Source organism: Cervus elaphus, chromosome 5 (assembly GCF_910594005.1).
Source record: "Cervus elaphus chromosome 5, mCerEla1.1, whole genome shotgun sequence".
In the NCBI taxonomy this organism is placed as follows: Eukaryota; Metazoa; Chordata; class Mammalia; order Artiodactyla; family Cervidae; genus Cervus; species Cervus elaphus.
The window spans coordinates 120,523,230-120,538,993 of NC_057819.1; the positions used below are offsets into that span (position 1 = coordinate 120,523,230).

Sequence of the window (15,764 nt, forward strand, 5' to 3'; positions counted from 1 at the left end):
TTTTTGATGTATTAATGGTTTAGAACCAGAGTCATCAGTTAGAACGTAATATCATAGATCATGGACTTAGAGAATATGGCAGGAACAGTCTGCTAAACTTTAGATGCTAATTTGATTTTACCCACAAAAGACAGATAGACCTACTACGGACACAGAACTCACAACTATGAATGACAGGCTCAAGCGAAAAAAAAAAACATTCAAAATAAATGCTGCTTGAAGACACTATCTTAAAAAAAAATAGTCCATTAAGGGAGGAAAGCACCAGCATCAATACTATCTGCATCCTCTGACTGCTGGCTTCAAGGTCACCTTCACGGCAGTGTCACCAGACACACTGGAGTCAGGGTTAAAGCCACAGTCTCAGCCTGGGAGAACGGCTGTCCTCCTAGTTTTTCCTGTCTTTGGGGGCAGCTTGCAAATTCAGGTATCTGCATTGGCAGACAGTGATACAGGTAGGAGATAACAACCATGTACATTAAAAAAATAACACTGATGAACCAATGAAATAATCAAGGTCTGATTTATGTCAATACACAATAAACATTAAATCATATTAACAAGTGTTGAAATTATATACAGATTAGCAAGCAAATAAATTAGTAAATCAGCTTTAGCTCATATATCCTATCAGTTAAATTTTGTTGAGAATACTCACAATATATACATTTACTTGTAAACTATCAATACATACATGTTCTAATACAGCTTTTATAAAATACAGCTTTTATAAAAATTTAAAACAGTAATAAAGAGCAAAAAAAGAAATATTTAATAATTAGCCTTTTCACTAACTTAGTTATTCCTTTCTAACAGCTTTGTACTATCTTTAGCTGACACATCAAGGTTCAATATATATACTTTAGGGTGAGGCTCACTGTTAATGATAATGGATGTAAATCCATATTTCAAACAGTCTTCTTGATAATTTCCAAGGATATTGACCAAAGGTCAACAAATGGTCACCTGCACATTAAATATTAGCAAAGCTTATTTGCTTTCTTACAGATAAAGAATAAAAATACATATGCAAATAGAAACTGTAATATTTTCTTCTTGGATTGTGTCTTCAGCAACCTATTTTGGAGACTACTGAATAGAGAAACAGAATGAAACAGTTCACAAGAGCCACTGGGGCACCAAGAAGCCAACATGCTCATATGCTGGGGCTATCTTGCCTATAATCTCTTGTCTTTGGGGGGATGGCAAAAAGTTCATTCTTAAAGGCTAATTATTGCACAGTAAGAACAATCTTCGATGGGTTTTGTATCTTACTTTACATGACACATAAAATTTGGACGTCAAAAGGTATCTAGCATTGATATTTTTCCTGGTTAATATCTTACTCTTCTAAAAAAAAAAAAAACATGATTTAAGAAACTGCAGACTCATAATGCCCACGCCTCTCTCCTCACTCCATAGATGACACCTGGAAGAAAACCAAAAAGGATGGTCCTCCAGTACTGAGCAGGAATTCAGGATGCATTTTCCCAAGGAAGTAATGCTACAAACTGTAGTTACATGTAGGTGGACCAGAATTATGGTTTAGCCATGCCATAAGTTAATAGGTGAAAAGGAAAACTGGCAGAATGTTGATAATTATTGAAGCTCAATGTTGGATATAGCGGGATCCATTATACTTTTCTCTCTACTTTTGAGTATACTTAAAATTTCCTACAATAAAACATTAAGAAGTAAAAGATGAAAAAACAAATCATTCCAGGGTAGCCTGACATCCTTGCCACTGTTCCTATGCAATCAAGAGGCATTTTCCACACAGTTGCTTCTCCAACCAACTCAAAACATGGGGTAAGTGAGACAATCTGCACTGAGACACCTCACCTGACAAACTCTCCTAGCAACAAGGGGCACTGGGAAATAGCCGTGATTATAAAAGCCAGACAGAAAAATTATTTAAGTGACCTATTTCAGGGGCAGGGTATTTTCAGTTAGGTACAATGTGGGAAAAAAAATTTTTTTTTCAATTTCTTGTATTCATTGTACTGAGAATTCTGAGAGACCAACCAAGAGCAACCTTTTCCGGCTGTATGCAACAAATCTCTTTTGGCTGAATGTAATGAAGCTGTTTTTGCCGGAAGGTTTGGTCACTCTAATTTCTTAAAAGAAAGAATTCCATGAAATTGAGATTAAAATTACAACTTAGAATTTCTTCTCAAAATTGATAATGTTCTCCATACGAAAGTATTCTTTTATATGTCAAAATCACAGCCTGTATTTAGGGAACACAATTATAAAAACTTATCCCTCTTATTAGAATTGATGCTTTTGAACTGTGGTGTTGGAGAAGACTGCAGAGAGTCCCCTGGACTGCAAGGAGATCAAACCAGTCAATCCTAAAAGAAATCAACCTTAAATATTCATTGGAAGGACTGATGCCGAAGCTGAAGCTCCAATACTTTGGCCACCTGATGAGAAGAGCCAACTCATTGGAAAAGACCCTGATGCTGGGAAAGATTGAAGGCAAAAGGAGAAGGGGGCAACAGAGGATGAGATGGTTGGATGGCATCACTGACTCAACGGACATGTGTTGGAGCAGACTCTGGGAGACAGTGGAGGACAGGGACGCCTGGCGTGCTGCAGTCCGTAGGGTTGCAAAGAGTCAGACACAACTTAGCGACTGAACAACAACATACTTCTTATTAAACATCTAAATGTGACATGACCCAAGGAAAAAAGGTTCTCCAAAATTAATGGGTGAGTTTGGCAATGGTGTAAAAGTAGTATTAGTCAACCTATAGGCCATATCTTTCTAAAACAGGTTATCACTATGGAAACCAACACCCTACTGCTGGGTTCTGCAGGCGGTTTGTAAGTCTGAAGTAAACTTTACTCATGAATATAATTTACAATTACATGAGTCATACACTCAGAACCTTTGAAAATCTGTAGGAAGCATCTCATTATGGACATGTGGAAACTCTGTGTGCAAGAATGTCACCGAATATAATTGTGCCTAAGCATCCGAGGGGGGCGTGGTTCTAAGACCCCTGCAGACAATGAAATCCATAGATGCTCAAGTCCCCTTATATAAAATGGTGTGGCATTTGCATGTAACCTGTGCACATCTGCCTCATAAACTTGTTAAAAACTTAATTAATTTGGCTGAGCTGGGTCTTAGTTGTGGCATGCAGGATTTTTTTTTTTTTTTTTAGTTGCAGTATGTGGGATCTAGATCCCTGATCAGGGATCAAACCCAGGCCCCATGCCTTGGCAGCATGGAGTCTTAGTCACTGGATCATCTTACATAAAATAGTGTTAACTCTATGTCAATAGTTGGAAATACAGTGTAAATAGTTGCCAGCATGCGGATTGTCCGCATGCAGCAAATTCAAGCTTTGCTTTTTGAAACTTTCTAGAATTGTATCCAGATAGTTTTGATCCACAGTTGCTTGAGTATGCAGATGGGGAACCTGAGACTATGGAGTCTGACTCCACTCCCGGTCATGAGACAAATACAGTCTTGGAGAAGAAAGAGCATCCAACGTGCTTAAGAACACTCAGCAAGGCAAACATCCCTAGTACGAATATGAGATGCCTCATTCTCCCGTTCTTTCCCAGAGCCCCTAGTTCAGGGTATCTAGCTAGTCACACAAAGTAAAACTCCCGGAAGGTTACTGCTTAGCGGCGTTGCCCACAGTCATGCCCTTGGACTCAGTGGCATGCACAAGGCCCCACCTGGAGCTAATTTACCCAGACCTCCATGTTTGTAAGTCCCATTAGCTTCTCCTAACATTTGGCTTTCGTGTGTTCACATGTCACTTTATTTGGCTGTGCCGGGTCTTAGTTGCAGGTGGCATCTTTACTTGCGGCATGCAAGATCTTTTAGCTGCAGCATGTGAACTCTTAGTTGCAGTATGTGGGACCTAGTTACTTGACCAGGAATTGAACCCAAGCCCCTTGCATTGGGAGCATAGACTCCTAGCCACTGGACCAACAGGGAAGTCCCCCACATGTCACTTTATTATGAATGCAGGTAGCAACTTTTTCCTCCTATTTTCTGCTTTGTATCAGCTATGAATTCCCATCATTAAGAAAAAGCAGGCTTTGGAGAAGGTTCTGAGAGTTATCCTGTGGATGTTGTGACAGCTCTTTTGCCACAGCTTCTGTTCTAGACAGCAAAGCTGCTGACTGGTGGGGCTTGGGGTGGGTGGCGGCAGATTATCATGAGGTCTAACCAACCCCACACCAGTCTCTGAGAACAGCTACGGCTTGGCTGCAAAGCAGTCCTTTTGGCTCACCATCCCACACACTCATCACTGCTGCAGTGTCATTTTTAAATACAAATGTCTGCAGTGTGGCTGGAATAATAAAACCACCTGGATAAAGTACAGAAAAGCTTTATTTTTCTTCTCCCTTTCCTGGTCATGTGAAGGCACCTCAAAGAAAAACTGCAGTGTTCCTTGAATTGCTTATGAAGCCAATAAAGAAACCAGGCTCTCAGTCAAGGCTGCAAGGACTTCCTGGGCCCATCAATGAGAACTTCTATGGTTCAGAGGTTTAAAACCACACTGGCTCCTAAAACAGTCCCGAGCACCGAGCTTCCTGCCTGACAGGTTTGGGGGCTTCCAGATAAAGGGCAGGCAGTCTGCAGATCAAGGGGCTGGGCCTCTGTACTAGCACATTCTATCACAGAATGATGTTTTATAGCCTCCTGTCTTACTGAATGCTTAAAAAATGTTCCATACCTGCCCTCAAGAATTGCATCATGTCCTTTATAAAAACTAACTAAATAGCATCAGATGCACAGGAAATAAACCCGCTGATGAATCCCCGAAATCAAGCCATTTTTCAAAAAGTGACTCTTTCAACTCCCACTAGAAACAGGTTCACAGAACTGCTTTACAAAGAAACCAAGGCCCATCTTCTGCACCACTTTAAAAGCCATAAATCTGGAGGCGGAGTGGAAACCGAGAACACGCCACCGCCCCCGTCTCTCCAACGCTCTACTTGGCATGCACTCCTCATCCCTCACTCCCGTTGCACTCGACGTATGAGCCCTGGTAAGAGGAGAGCAGACTTGCTGCCAGGCGATTTCTAAGCAGCAAACATCAAGTTTCCAACCCTGTCAAAGATGGACCATCCTGGCTTTTCCACTCCTGTGGAAAAAGAAAAAACTCTCCATAAGTTGTACTTTTTATTATAATTATTTTTTATCTCCTTGAAAGATCACTCTTATCAAATCTCTTTAAAAAAAATATTTATTTGGCTGTGCCGGGCCTTAGTTGCCACACGTGGGAAGGTAGGATCTAGCTCCCTGACCAGGGATCGAATCTGGGTCCCCTGCACTGAGAGCATGGCGTCTTAGCCACTGGACCATCAGGTAAGTCCCTCAAATCTTATTAATTTATTTTTAATTGGAGGATAATTGCTTTACAATATTGTGCTGGTTTCTGCCATATATCAACATGAATCAGCCCCCTCAAATCTTGACTAAACATTTTTCCCCAAAAAGGCAACTGTCAGGGATTTTTTTGAAAAAAGCAACTTCCTAGGGAGATGACAGGGTCAATATTAACTTACTGCCTAAATTTTCAGATTAAAACCTCATTCATTCATCCATCCATCCATCCAACAATTACTTAACACGTGCCTAGTACACGTCAGGGGCTGAGGACACAATGATGAACAAGATGGCCATGGCCTGTGCATTCATGAAGTTTATGGTGTCCTGGGGAAGACAGACAGTAAACAGATAACTATGGCTCTGATAAGTTCTATGAAAGTGAGGTAGAGAAGGCTAGCCGTGCCTTCAAAACTCAGGCATCTCTTTCCATAGTGGGAAGGGGCTTCCCGGTGGCTCAGAATGTAAAGAATCTGCCTGCACTGCAAGAGACACAGGTTCCATTCCTGGGCTGACCCCTGAAGAAGGAAATGGCAACCAACTCCAGTATTCTTGCCTGGAGAATTCCATGAACAGAGAAGTTCAGTGGGCTACAGTCCATATAGTCCACGGGGTCACAATGAGTTGGATACAACTCAGCGACTAACACTTTCACCCTTTCCATAGTGTAGAGCCACTGCAGAGAAGAAGCTGCCCCATTGAGTCCTAGATTTCCCAGGGCCTCTGGCATTACGGAGGGTCTGTGGGACTACTCACCCCAGTGGAATGTGAATGGAAGTGATGTGTGTCACTTCTGGGTCCAGGCATTTAAGGAGGTACATGTTCTCTTTGCTTTCTCTTTCCCCTTCTGCCAGCTGGATGCAAGGAATTCTAATAAGTTAGGGTGGGGGTCAGCAACCTTGGCCCAGGGCCTTTCTATGAAGTTTTATTGGAACACAGCCACACTCATTCATTCACATATGGCTTACAGCTCTTTTTCTGCTACAACAAGGAGCTGAGTGGATTGCAACAGAAACAGAGCCTTAAGTCTAAAATATTTACTCTGTGTGTGTGTGTGCTCAGACTCTTTGTGACCCCATGGACTACAGCCTGCCAGGCTCCTCTGTCCATGGGATTTTCCAGGCAAGAATACTGGCGTGGGTTGCCATTTCCTCCTCCAGGGCATCTTCCCGACCTAGGAATTGAACCCGAATCTCTTACGTCTACTTGATTGGCAGGTGGATTCTTGACCACTGCACCACCTGGGGTTGGGGTGAGTATCTACTACCTAGCTCTTTTAGAAAAAGTTTGCCGATCCACAAGATGGAAGGAACTTGGGCTCCTAACCAACATGGGCCCCCATCCACCTACCACAAGGAACACCCATTCTGGACTGTTAAGAAGGCAAGGAACAGACTTCTAATTTGTTACAAGAGCAAATTTATCCTATCTCATATAGAAAGCACAATGCCCAATGAGAAAATGGAATAGAAGATAGATGCTCAAAATTAGGCTCTATTATACTATCCTTTTCTTATCACAACATTGTGTCCTAAATGTAATGTCAACACTGCTAAATGTTTTAAAGTGTCTTTTTTTTTTTCCTATTTGGCTGAGTCAGGTCTTAGCTGTGACACACAGGACATTCCTTCATGCGGGATCTTTCATTGTAGCATGTGGGCTTAGTTGCCCCTTGACATGTGGGACCTTAGTTCTCAGACCAAGGATTGAACCCTTGTCCTCTGCCTTGCAAGGTGGATTCTTAACCACTGGACCACCAGGGATGTCTCTAAAGCGTCATCTTTTTAAAACGCTTCCCCAGAGTGTGATTTCCTACTCAGTAAAACTAATCAAGCCCAAAGCACAGTTGCATTTGAAATCTTCAACTTGCAACACACATCCTACCCTTCTAATTCTTGGTAGTGGCCCCTTTTAAAATAGAGAATGCATTTAGCCAGGTGCCTAAAAACAGCCCTGCGCACTAAACAAAAGACCTCAGGCTACAATGTACAATTTTCTTGAATTACAGGTGTCAGTCCATGACAGCACTGAAGTATTTGTTCTCTTGAAGGAAAATCCAAATATATTTATCACAGGGACCAAGGGTAAAACACCTTCCTTAAAAAAAAAGAAAAAAAGTCAGTCCTGCTTGGCTCCCCTGTGTGATCTTGGGCGAGTAACTTACCCTCTCCATATCCACATCCTCATGAGCACATTACCTAACTGCAGAGGGCTGTGGTGAGGATTAAGTGAGATACAACACCCAACATTCAGCGAGCCCACTGTCGGTGCTCAGCTTTGTAGTGCTGGCTTTACTGTTTATTATCAGATCAAAGCAACCACACCGTGCCGTAACTGGCATCCTCTGCGCGGTTAGTAAATTCTTGACTAATTAGTAGAAAACTTAGTAAACTGTAGTCTCAGCACTAAAGATCGACGGATTAAAATTAAAATCTTGCCAAGACAATTAAGAGCTCAAATCAGTTTAAACAGAATACTGCAGTCAGTCATTAGGCAGTGGAAGCAATGTAAGCACCATTTTTCTTTGCTAAAGTTAGCACTAACTTACAGGGCATGCAATTCAGGCAGACGCGGCACCACCCTGATCGGAAAAGCTTAGCAACCGAGCATAATGATCACTTTGCTCCACTTCTGATATGAGTGCTACACTTGAGTGTGTCACAGCCTCAAGACTGAGCACCAGCTTCTCTCAAAAAAGAAATACTCTCCTAACATATTGCCATGTGAAAGGGGGGAAAAAAAGGTTGAACTGCAGAACACAGGCATACCTCATTTTACTGTGCTTTGCTTTACTGAGCTCCACGGATGTTGTATGTTTCACAAATTGATGATTTGTGGCAGCCCTGCACTGTCAGCTGATGGCTGACATTTTTTCAGTAATAACTATTTAAAAAAATATATTTTATGGAAGTACAGTAGATTTACAAAGTTGGGGAGCAATGAAGTATTTTTATTTATTCGGCTGCGCAGGGTCTTAGTCACACAGGATCGTCAATCTTCATGGCACCATGGGGGATCTTTAGTTCCAGCACCACTTATCTTTTTTGTTGTGGCATGCCAACTCTTACTTGCAGCATGAAGCATCTAGTTCCCTGACCGGGGATCAAACCTGGGCCCCCTGCACTGGGAACGTGGAGTCTTTGCCACTGGACCCCAGGAAGTCTCCTGAAGTATTTTTAAATGAAGGTGCATACATTGGTTTTTTAGACAGAATGCTATTGTACACTTTACAGAGGACAGTAGAGTGTAAACGGAACTTTTACATGCACTGGGAAACCGAAAATTCGTCTGACTCCTTTATTGCAGTATTTTGTTTTATTGTGGTAGTCTAGCACTGAACCCATATCATCTCTAAGATGTCTGTATATGATCCCATTGAATCAAAACAAAAAGAGTTCATGTGTGATATATTTACTCATATTTGCAGAAATGTAGGAAAAAACAAGGATATATACCAAATATATATATGTATATATTATATACTGTATTAACTATAATTCCCTCCCACTAGTGTGATAAAGAATAATTTTTTCCTTTGGGTTTTCTGTGTTTCTTTAAACATTGATCATGCATTTTTTTTTTAAAATAAGGGAAAAAGGTTATTAAATTAAAAAATAAAGCAGAACAAACAATATTTTGCACTCTAAGAGTTCTTCCCCTGGTTTTGTGGGGTTTTTGTTTTGCAGTAAATAGAGATCATGATGCCCTTTTCTGGAGCACTCATTTAAACAAAGAGGAGGAAAAACCTGTTAATAGAGAAACCAAACAAGCTTTGAATTATCAAAAAATCAGAAAATAACAAGTGCCAGCAAGGATGTGGAAAAACTGGAACCCTTGTGCACTACTGGTGAGAACGTAAAATGGTACAGCCACTGTAGAAAATAGCATGGCAGCTCCTCAAAAGATTAAAACTAGAATTACCATACGATCCAGCAATTTCACTTCTGGGTACATAAACCAAGGAATTGAAAGTATGGTCTCAAACATCTCTTTGTACACGCACGTTCATAGCAGCATTGCTCACAAAAGCAAAAACATAGAAACAACCGAAGTGTCCATCAACAGATGAAGAAGTAAGCAAAATGTAGTTAGCGTATACATACAATAGCAGCCTTAAAAAAGAATAAAATTTTGCAATATGCTACAATGGAAGAACCTTGTGGACATTATTCTAAGTGAAACAAGCCAGTCACAAAAAGACAAATACTGTGTGATTCTACTAATATGACATATTTAGACTATTAAAAATACAACAACAACCAAGGAAGTAGAACGGTGGTTACCAGGAGCTAGGCAATAGCCAGGAAAATAGGAGGTTATTGTTTAATGGGTTTAGAGTTTCCATTTTAAAAGGTGAAAAGGATACGGAGATGCACGGTGGTGACGGTTGTATAATAATGTGAATGAATATTAAACATAATACTGCTGACCTGTACACTTAAAAATGGTTAAGATGGTAGATTTTGTTAGGTGCATTTTACTAAAATTAAAAAATATATATACCAAAAAAATGTGCTTAACTTATGACCTATATAAGCTACAGCTATGCTTTCAATTGTGTATATTATGAAACACACAGAAGCACCAGAAACTTTTAAAATACGTGGAAATAAATACAAATGGAAGTTCAAATATTTTCTTTCCAATGAATTGCCTCAGGCACCCCTCGGGAGGTCCAAATTCTAAAATCTGATGGGCACAGAAAGGTAATGCCTCCTTCTCAAGCCCAGGCCCTACTGTGCACAGAGCAGTGTGCAGCAGCCCACCCCTGACATTAAAATCGGTCTTCTCTTCCTCCGCCCCTTCTCTTGCATTCCAGAAGTCTTTAACCCTGCTCTAGGGTCTCAAAAAAAATTTTTTTTAATTATTTAGCTGGCTGTGCCAAGTCTTTGCTGTAATACACAAGATCTAATTCCCCAACCAGGAATCAAACCCAAGCACCCTGCATTGGGAGCATAGAGTCTTAACCGCTGGACCACCAAGGAAGCGCTACCCTCAAGAATATTTAATCCTAACAGACTCAGCTACCATGAATCCCCAGTAGGCAGCAAATGCCTGGCAAATTCAGAGAGAGACTGAAAAGGAAACTAAAAGGAAATGCTACTGGAAATGCTCCAGAGCCACAGAGATCCTTACGAAGCTACCTGATGAACTGGCAAAACGTGAGCTAGAATGAGGTCTACCAAACAAGTCTTTTGGATGCCTGGAGATACCAAAGTCTTAGAAACACTGCTTGAGCAAACACCTGTGGAGACAGTGAACTAAAAAGATACAGTCTGATCTACAATGAGGCTGGTTGCCAGCAAGCAGCTGCGGAGAGGCTTACCTTCAGGATCTCAGGTTCTTTGATATCCAGAGACCTTGGGCTCCAGTGTTGTAGATGTTTATGTAATCTGTGATGTTTATGAGCACTTGGTGGTGTAAAAAACCAAATCAGGCAGACTGCAGTCATGAATCCAAGGCCAACGCCCAGGAAGAGTCCGCTCACGTAATGGGGGAGGGGGAGGATGAGGTACGCATAGACGCACAGGACAAAGAAGCCTAGCGTCTTGACGGGTATTTCCAGACGCTGAGCGGCCGAGTCCACCTCGTGGTCACTGTCCAGAGCTGGGCCATCGTCCGCCAGCCCCTCCGGCTTGAGAGGGCCTTCTGGGAGCTTCTCAGCTTTACTCTCCCCCTCCGGTTCCAGGTCAAAGTCCTCGGTGTACAGTTCGCAAAACTCTTCATCTTCTTTGCTCGCTAAGGCAGACAGAGAGCATTTCTCAAGAACCAGGGAGCCGGTCTTCGGGCCTCCCTCCTTCAGCCCGCTCCCCTGGGAGCTCCTCGGTTCCGCCTCTCTCGCGGGCTCCTCGGAGGACTGTGCGTGGTCGCTCCTGGGGCCGCCGGGGTCGCTCCCCACGCCCTCCCCCTCGGAGTCACACTCCTCCTCCTTGATGCTGTAGTTGTTATTGCTTTCCAAGTGGCCGTTCAGGCTGGACAGATTGGAGAGCTCGGAAGCACTTGAAGATAAGGCTTTGGGCCTGTGGCTGCCACTTTCTTCCCCTATAATTTTACTGAAAAGCTGAAAAGGGTCATAGATGACTTCCGAAAGGCGTCGCTTAGTGTCTTCGATCTTGGCCTCCATTTCGGGCACTTTAAAAAAGGAGCGCGTGTCGGAAGGCGACGTCAGAGGGGAAGAGGGTGCAGTTCTGGAATCCCCACCTGTGTTCCGCGGCTGCGTGAACTGCTTGAACAGGTGTAAATTCAGCTTGGAGTCGGGGGGCCTGTAGGACACGGCGTCGGACTCCTGCCGGGAGGTGTCGGTGGACAGAGACTTGACTAACGTCTTCATCAAGTGCCTGTGCCTTGGGGGGTGGGGGGATTCTTTTGGCTCCACCTCGGTCGACAGGGACTTCACGAGGCTCAGGAAGGGTTTGGCGCTGGAAAGGGTGGAGGACGAGGCGCTGGATGAGAGGATGGGCGACCGGGAAGGCGAGGACAGCGGGGAGGAAGAGCTGGTTTTCTGCTCGGACAGGGAGGACACGCTGGGAGAGCTAGCTAAGAGCCCCGACGAGGACGACCCCGGGGACAGAGCCAATGGCACTGCACCGAATACTTGTGCGGCCGGAGCGGGGGGCTCCAGCCGCTTTACGGTGCTCTCGGAGACGGGCAAGACGGCGGGGGACACGGGCAGGCCATCCGCCAGGATGAGCTGGGCGCCGGGGCCGGCGGGGTCATGGCCACCCCCGGGTTCAAGGTAGAGGTCCTCCTTGGCTTCAAGCCCCGTTACAACGCCCTGGTCGTCCAGCCCCTCCTCCAGGCGCTCCCGGAACTCCTCCTCCTCTTCCTCCTCCTCCTCCCCGGACACCGAGAAGTGGATGGCGATAGTGTCTCGGGACACGGACCTCTGCACGTGCACTCTGGGGGCTGATGGTTTTGGCATGTCAAGGGTTTTCTCGGCATGGCGACCATTCAGACTTGTCATCGCCGGCTTCACAAGGGCTCAGGCTCTGTGAAAACAGCGAGAAAAACCGGAGGTCAGAAAGCGGTTTCTCCACGGGAGACGCTGTCGTGTGTGGACCAGAGCGCGGCTGAAGCTCACTTCTAAATGGTGATTATGCTTTTACCTGGCAGATGGCCACCCTTTCTCACTTGAGCAGGTTTAATGGTTTAATTTTCATCAAATAAATTCATTCCAGTGAGGCATTCTCTTTTATGAGCAAACTACCCACCCGTGCTATAAATGCCATACAACCTGTTCCTTCACAACATCTAAGTAATTGTTTCCTCCCTGTTAACTGGTCCATTTCTATCAGTAATTCTATACTGGAAAGCTTGAAAGACCTGCACAACAGTTGTTACCAGCATTAGTTCAGAACTCCCACAGGATAAAATGCAGCATCCTGGTGATTTTGAGGATCTTGGAACAAAAATTTCACCAGTGGCTTTCCGGCTATAAAAAGTGAATCCTGGAGGGTTATGGCTTTCACTGCAATTTTCACAGCAATCCTAACAATTATTTGGCTTGTGTCTCCCACCAATGCTCATGTAGCCTGCCACTGCAAATAAGTAGCAGAGTAACCAAGGGTGGCAAGCGACATCTGCAAACTAATTGCTGTGACCGGCTGGCTTACTTCCCAAATGGTAGGTACCCTGAGGCCAGAATATTTAGGCAGCCATGAAGACATGGCCATTTCTAAGACTTCAAGATAAAGCAAAGTTATATTTTCAGCTGAATCCAAGAATCCAAGGGCAGGAAAATGAAAGTCTCAATGCTGCAACCCACCACCAACTGAGAACCCTGCTAAGAGGCTGGGGTGAGAGGCACGGAGGCGGCGTCACTTAGTCGCTGTCGAGACAAGAGACACCTGAAAAGCTGGGCAGCAAGGCAAACGAAGCCAAGCCTGCCTGAGACACCCAGTGCATTACACCGTCCCCCACGCCCCATTCACTTAAGGCCCATTTACAGGGACCCAGGCATCATGACAGGTCCTACCAGAGGGAAATGAACACCACCATCTGGAAAGCATGACTATCAGAGTAGCTAAAACGTACTTGAGGAGTGACCTGCAGGCCTTCTGAGGAGGGTGAGAGCAGCGTGGGACGTAGGACACCTGCCTGCTCCTTTAAACTGATGGCAGGCTGTGGCAGGATAGGCCTGATTAGAAAGAAGGGACGAATGCATGAAGATGAGCATGGGCATGGTGTGTCCTGACACACGGGTCTATTCTCCACGTCCAGGGTGGAGGGTGGGTGTTGGGGGTGAGGGCCAGCACGAGCGAGGCATCATGGAAGAGAGGAAAGGGCGGCCTTGGGGCCAGGAAACAAGGCTTCTGACACCTGCTCCTTCTTCAGCTGACTCGGTGGGACCTTGAACAAGCCAAGACCTCTCTGGGTCTCGGAATCTTCATCTGTCAAATGAGGGACCAATGACTTTGAGACTTTCTAAATCTCAAACTCTTATGTTTATGTTTAGAGGTGATAATACACAACCCAATCTGATACTTACCCTGGTAATCTGCCATAGACTCAACATTATGCTGCCTGATCCTTTAATTTGAAGAACTCCTATATTTAAGTCTTCTACCAAATATTCAGGTTCAAAATGCTAGCAACTGAGACTACCAAAACAAGAGAAAAAGTAAACCTGTGTTTGTTTGGAGGTGATGGGGGAGAAAAATCAAGGTGAGGAGGAGAGGGAGGGCAGGAAAAACTATTTCCTAGAAACAAGAAATAATCCAGTGATGACAAGAACTACAGTTCAAGAGCCCAGTCACAACAAAAATACATCTCAAACTACCGATTTCTACAGTATCAACACTTGAGAGAAATTACTTTCATAAAAACTTTTCAATTGAGTTTTGCCCAAGCTCCTTCATGATCCTCAGGCTCTCCTGTCCCCATTGGAGCCAAGAAAAAAGAATGATTTCTATTGATCAGACAAAACACTCAAATCCAGGAGCTGGCAGTAAGCTAGAAAGACACAGCCACGGGTCCAGGACAATCCTTCCCTGTTATCTCAAAGCCAACATGTTTGTTGGCTTAGGAAGAAGAAAAATACCAAGTACAAAACCCATTTTTCATTTTAATGGTCACCTACTTTTATAGGGGCTTCCCTGATAGCTCAGTTGGTTAAGAATCCACCTGCAATGCAGGAGACCCCAGTCCAATTCCTGGGTCGGGAAGATCCCCTGGAGAAAGGATAGGCTACCCACTCCAGTATCCTTGGGCTTCCTTTGTGGCTCAGCTGGTAAAGAATCTGCCCACAATGCAGGAGACCTGGGTTCAGTCCCTGGGTTGGGAAGATCCCCTGGAGAAGGGAAAGACTACCCATTCCAGTATTCTGGCCTGGAGAATTCCATGAACTGTATAGTCCATGGGGTGGCAAAGAGTCAGACACGACCAAGCAACTTTCACTTTTACAAGGGTAATTTTAAAATAAAATTATAGAGGTAATTTTAAAGAAAGTTTGGCTTTTGATGATTCTCAGTAGGCTGAAAAATGAGCTATTTCAATTGCTTTAATAACATAAAGGATGATCTGAAAGGCTCTGCCACTCTGAGGCTGGTAGTGAAAGTGACAGTGGGCACAGGTGCAAATACAGAGAGCATGACTGGGGGCTGAACAGGGTAAGTCAGTCATCTGGGGAGCAAGAGTGGAGAGGCTCTTCTGGAGTTGAGGTGGGATGGTTTGGGAATCTGCCAAAGTCAGGCCCAGTCCAGAAGGCCAACAATAGTGCTTCCAGAAGCTTGTGGTCTCAGCAACCAGACAGGGCCATTAGGGGCCCATCTGCCCAAGCCTCCAACACACAGTCAGGCCTCCTGACTTTACAGGAGCCTCAGCTGATCTCTGACTAGACTGTCTTAAGATCTTGTTGGGCTGCACCCTGCAGGCCTACAATGCTGTATTCACCCAGCTTCAAGACCGAAGAAGAAACAGCCCAGACTCAGTGACGGAGACAATCAATGGTTTAATGGATGCGGGAATTTACATGTCTGAAGCAAAGTTCTGGAGCAATATCCACCATGTGCAGTCCGTGGTGAGCAAGACATGGCAGCAGTCTTTGCTGCCAAAGGGAAGGGGAGACTGCTAGTTATAGGGGGAATTGACATCAGGTTTGCTCACTGGTAACCAGGGAAACTAGCAGCGGGGCATGCCCCTTACTGCCCCTTTTGATAAGAACAGTCACTAGCTGGGGCCTGGGGCAAATATGCAGGTGGGTCAGTCCTGTGAATAGGTATAAGTGAAGCAGGCACTGGAAGAGCGTGGGATGTACGGAGAGCAAGAGAACAGTCATCTTGAGTGGCCCGTGTCAGCCAGCTGGGCCTGAGCTGGGCCTCCTGAAGGGCTAGGTGCCGACTGGCTCACCACTGCTGACGTCCTTCTCTAGGGCTCAAGCACTGGCTTCAGAGGTTTGGAATAA

General features: G+C 44.4%; 1 protein-coding gene across 2 annotated transcripts in view; it reads right to left on the minus strand.

Moving 5' to 3' along the window:
• The window catches only part of TEX2 (testis expressed 2), a 108,221-nt gene that overhangs the window by 53,137 nt on the left and 39,320 nt on the right, over nt 1-15,764 (minus strand). For both annotated transcript variants that reach the window (XM_043905045.1, XM_043905044.1), the window contains exon 2: nt 10,689-12,351. In XM_043905045.1, the coding sequence (XP_043760980.1) occupies nt 10,689-12,326 (1,638 nt within the window). In that variant the 5' untranslated portion in view covers nt 12,327-12,351. The remainder of the gene's footprint in view (nt 1-10,688; nt 12,352-15,764) is intronic.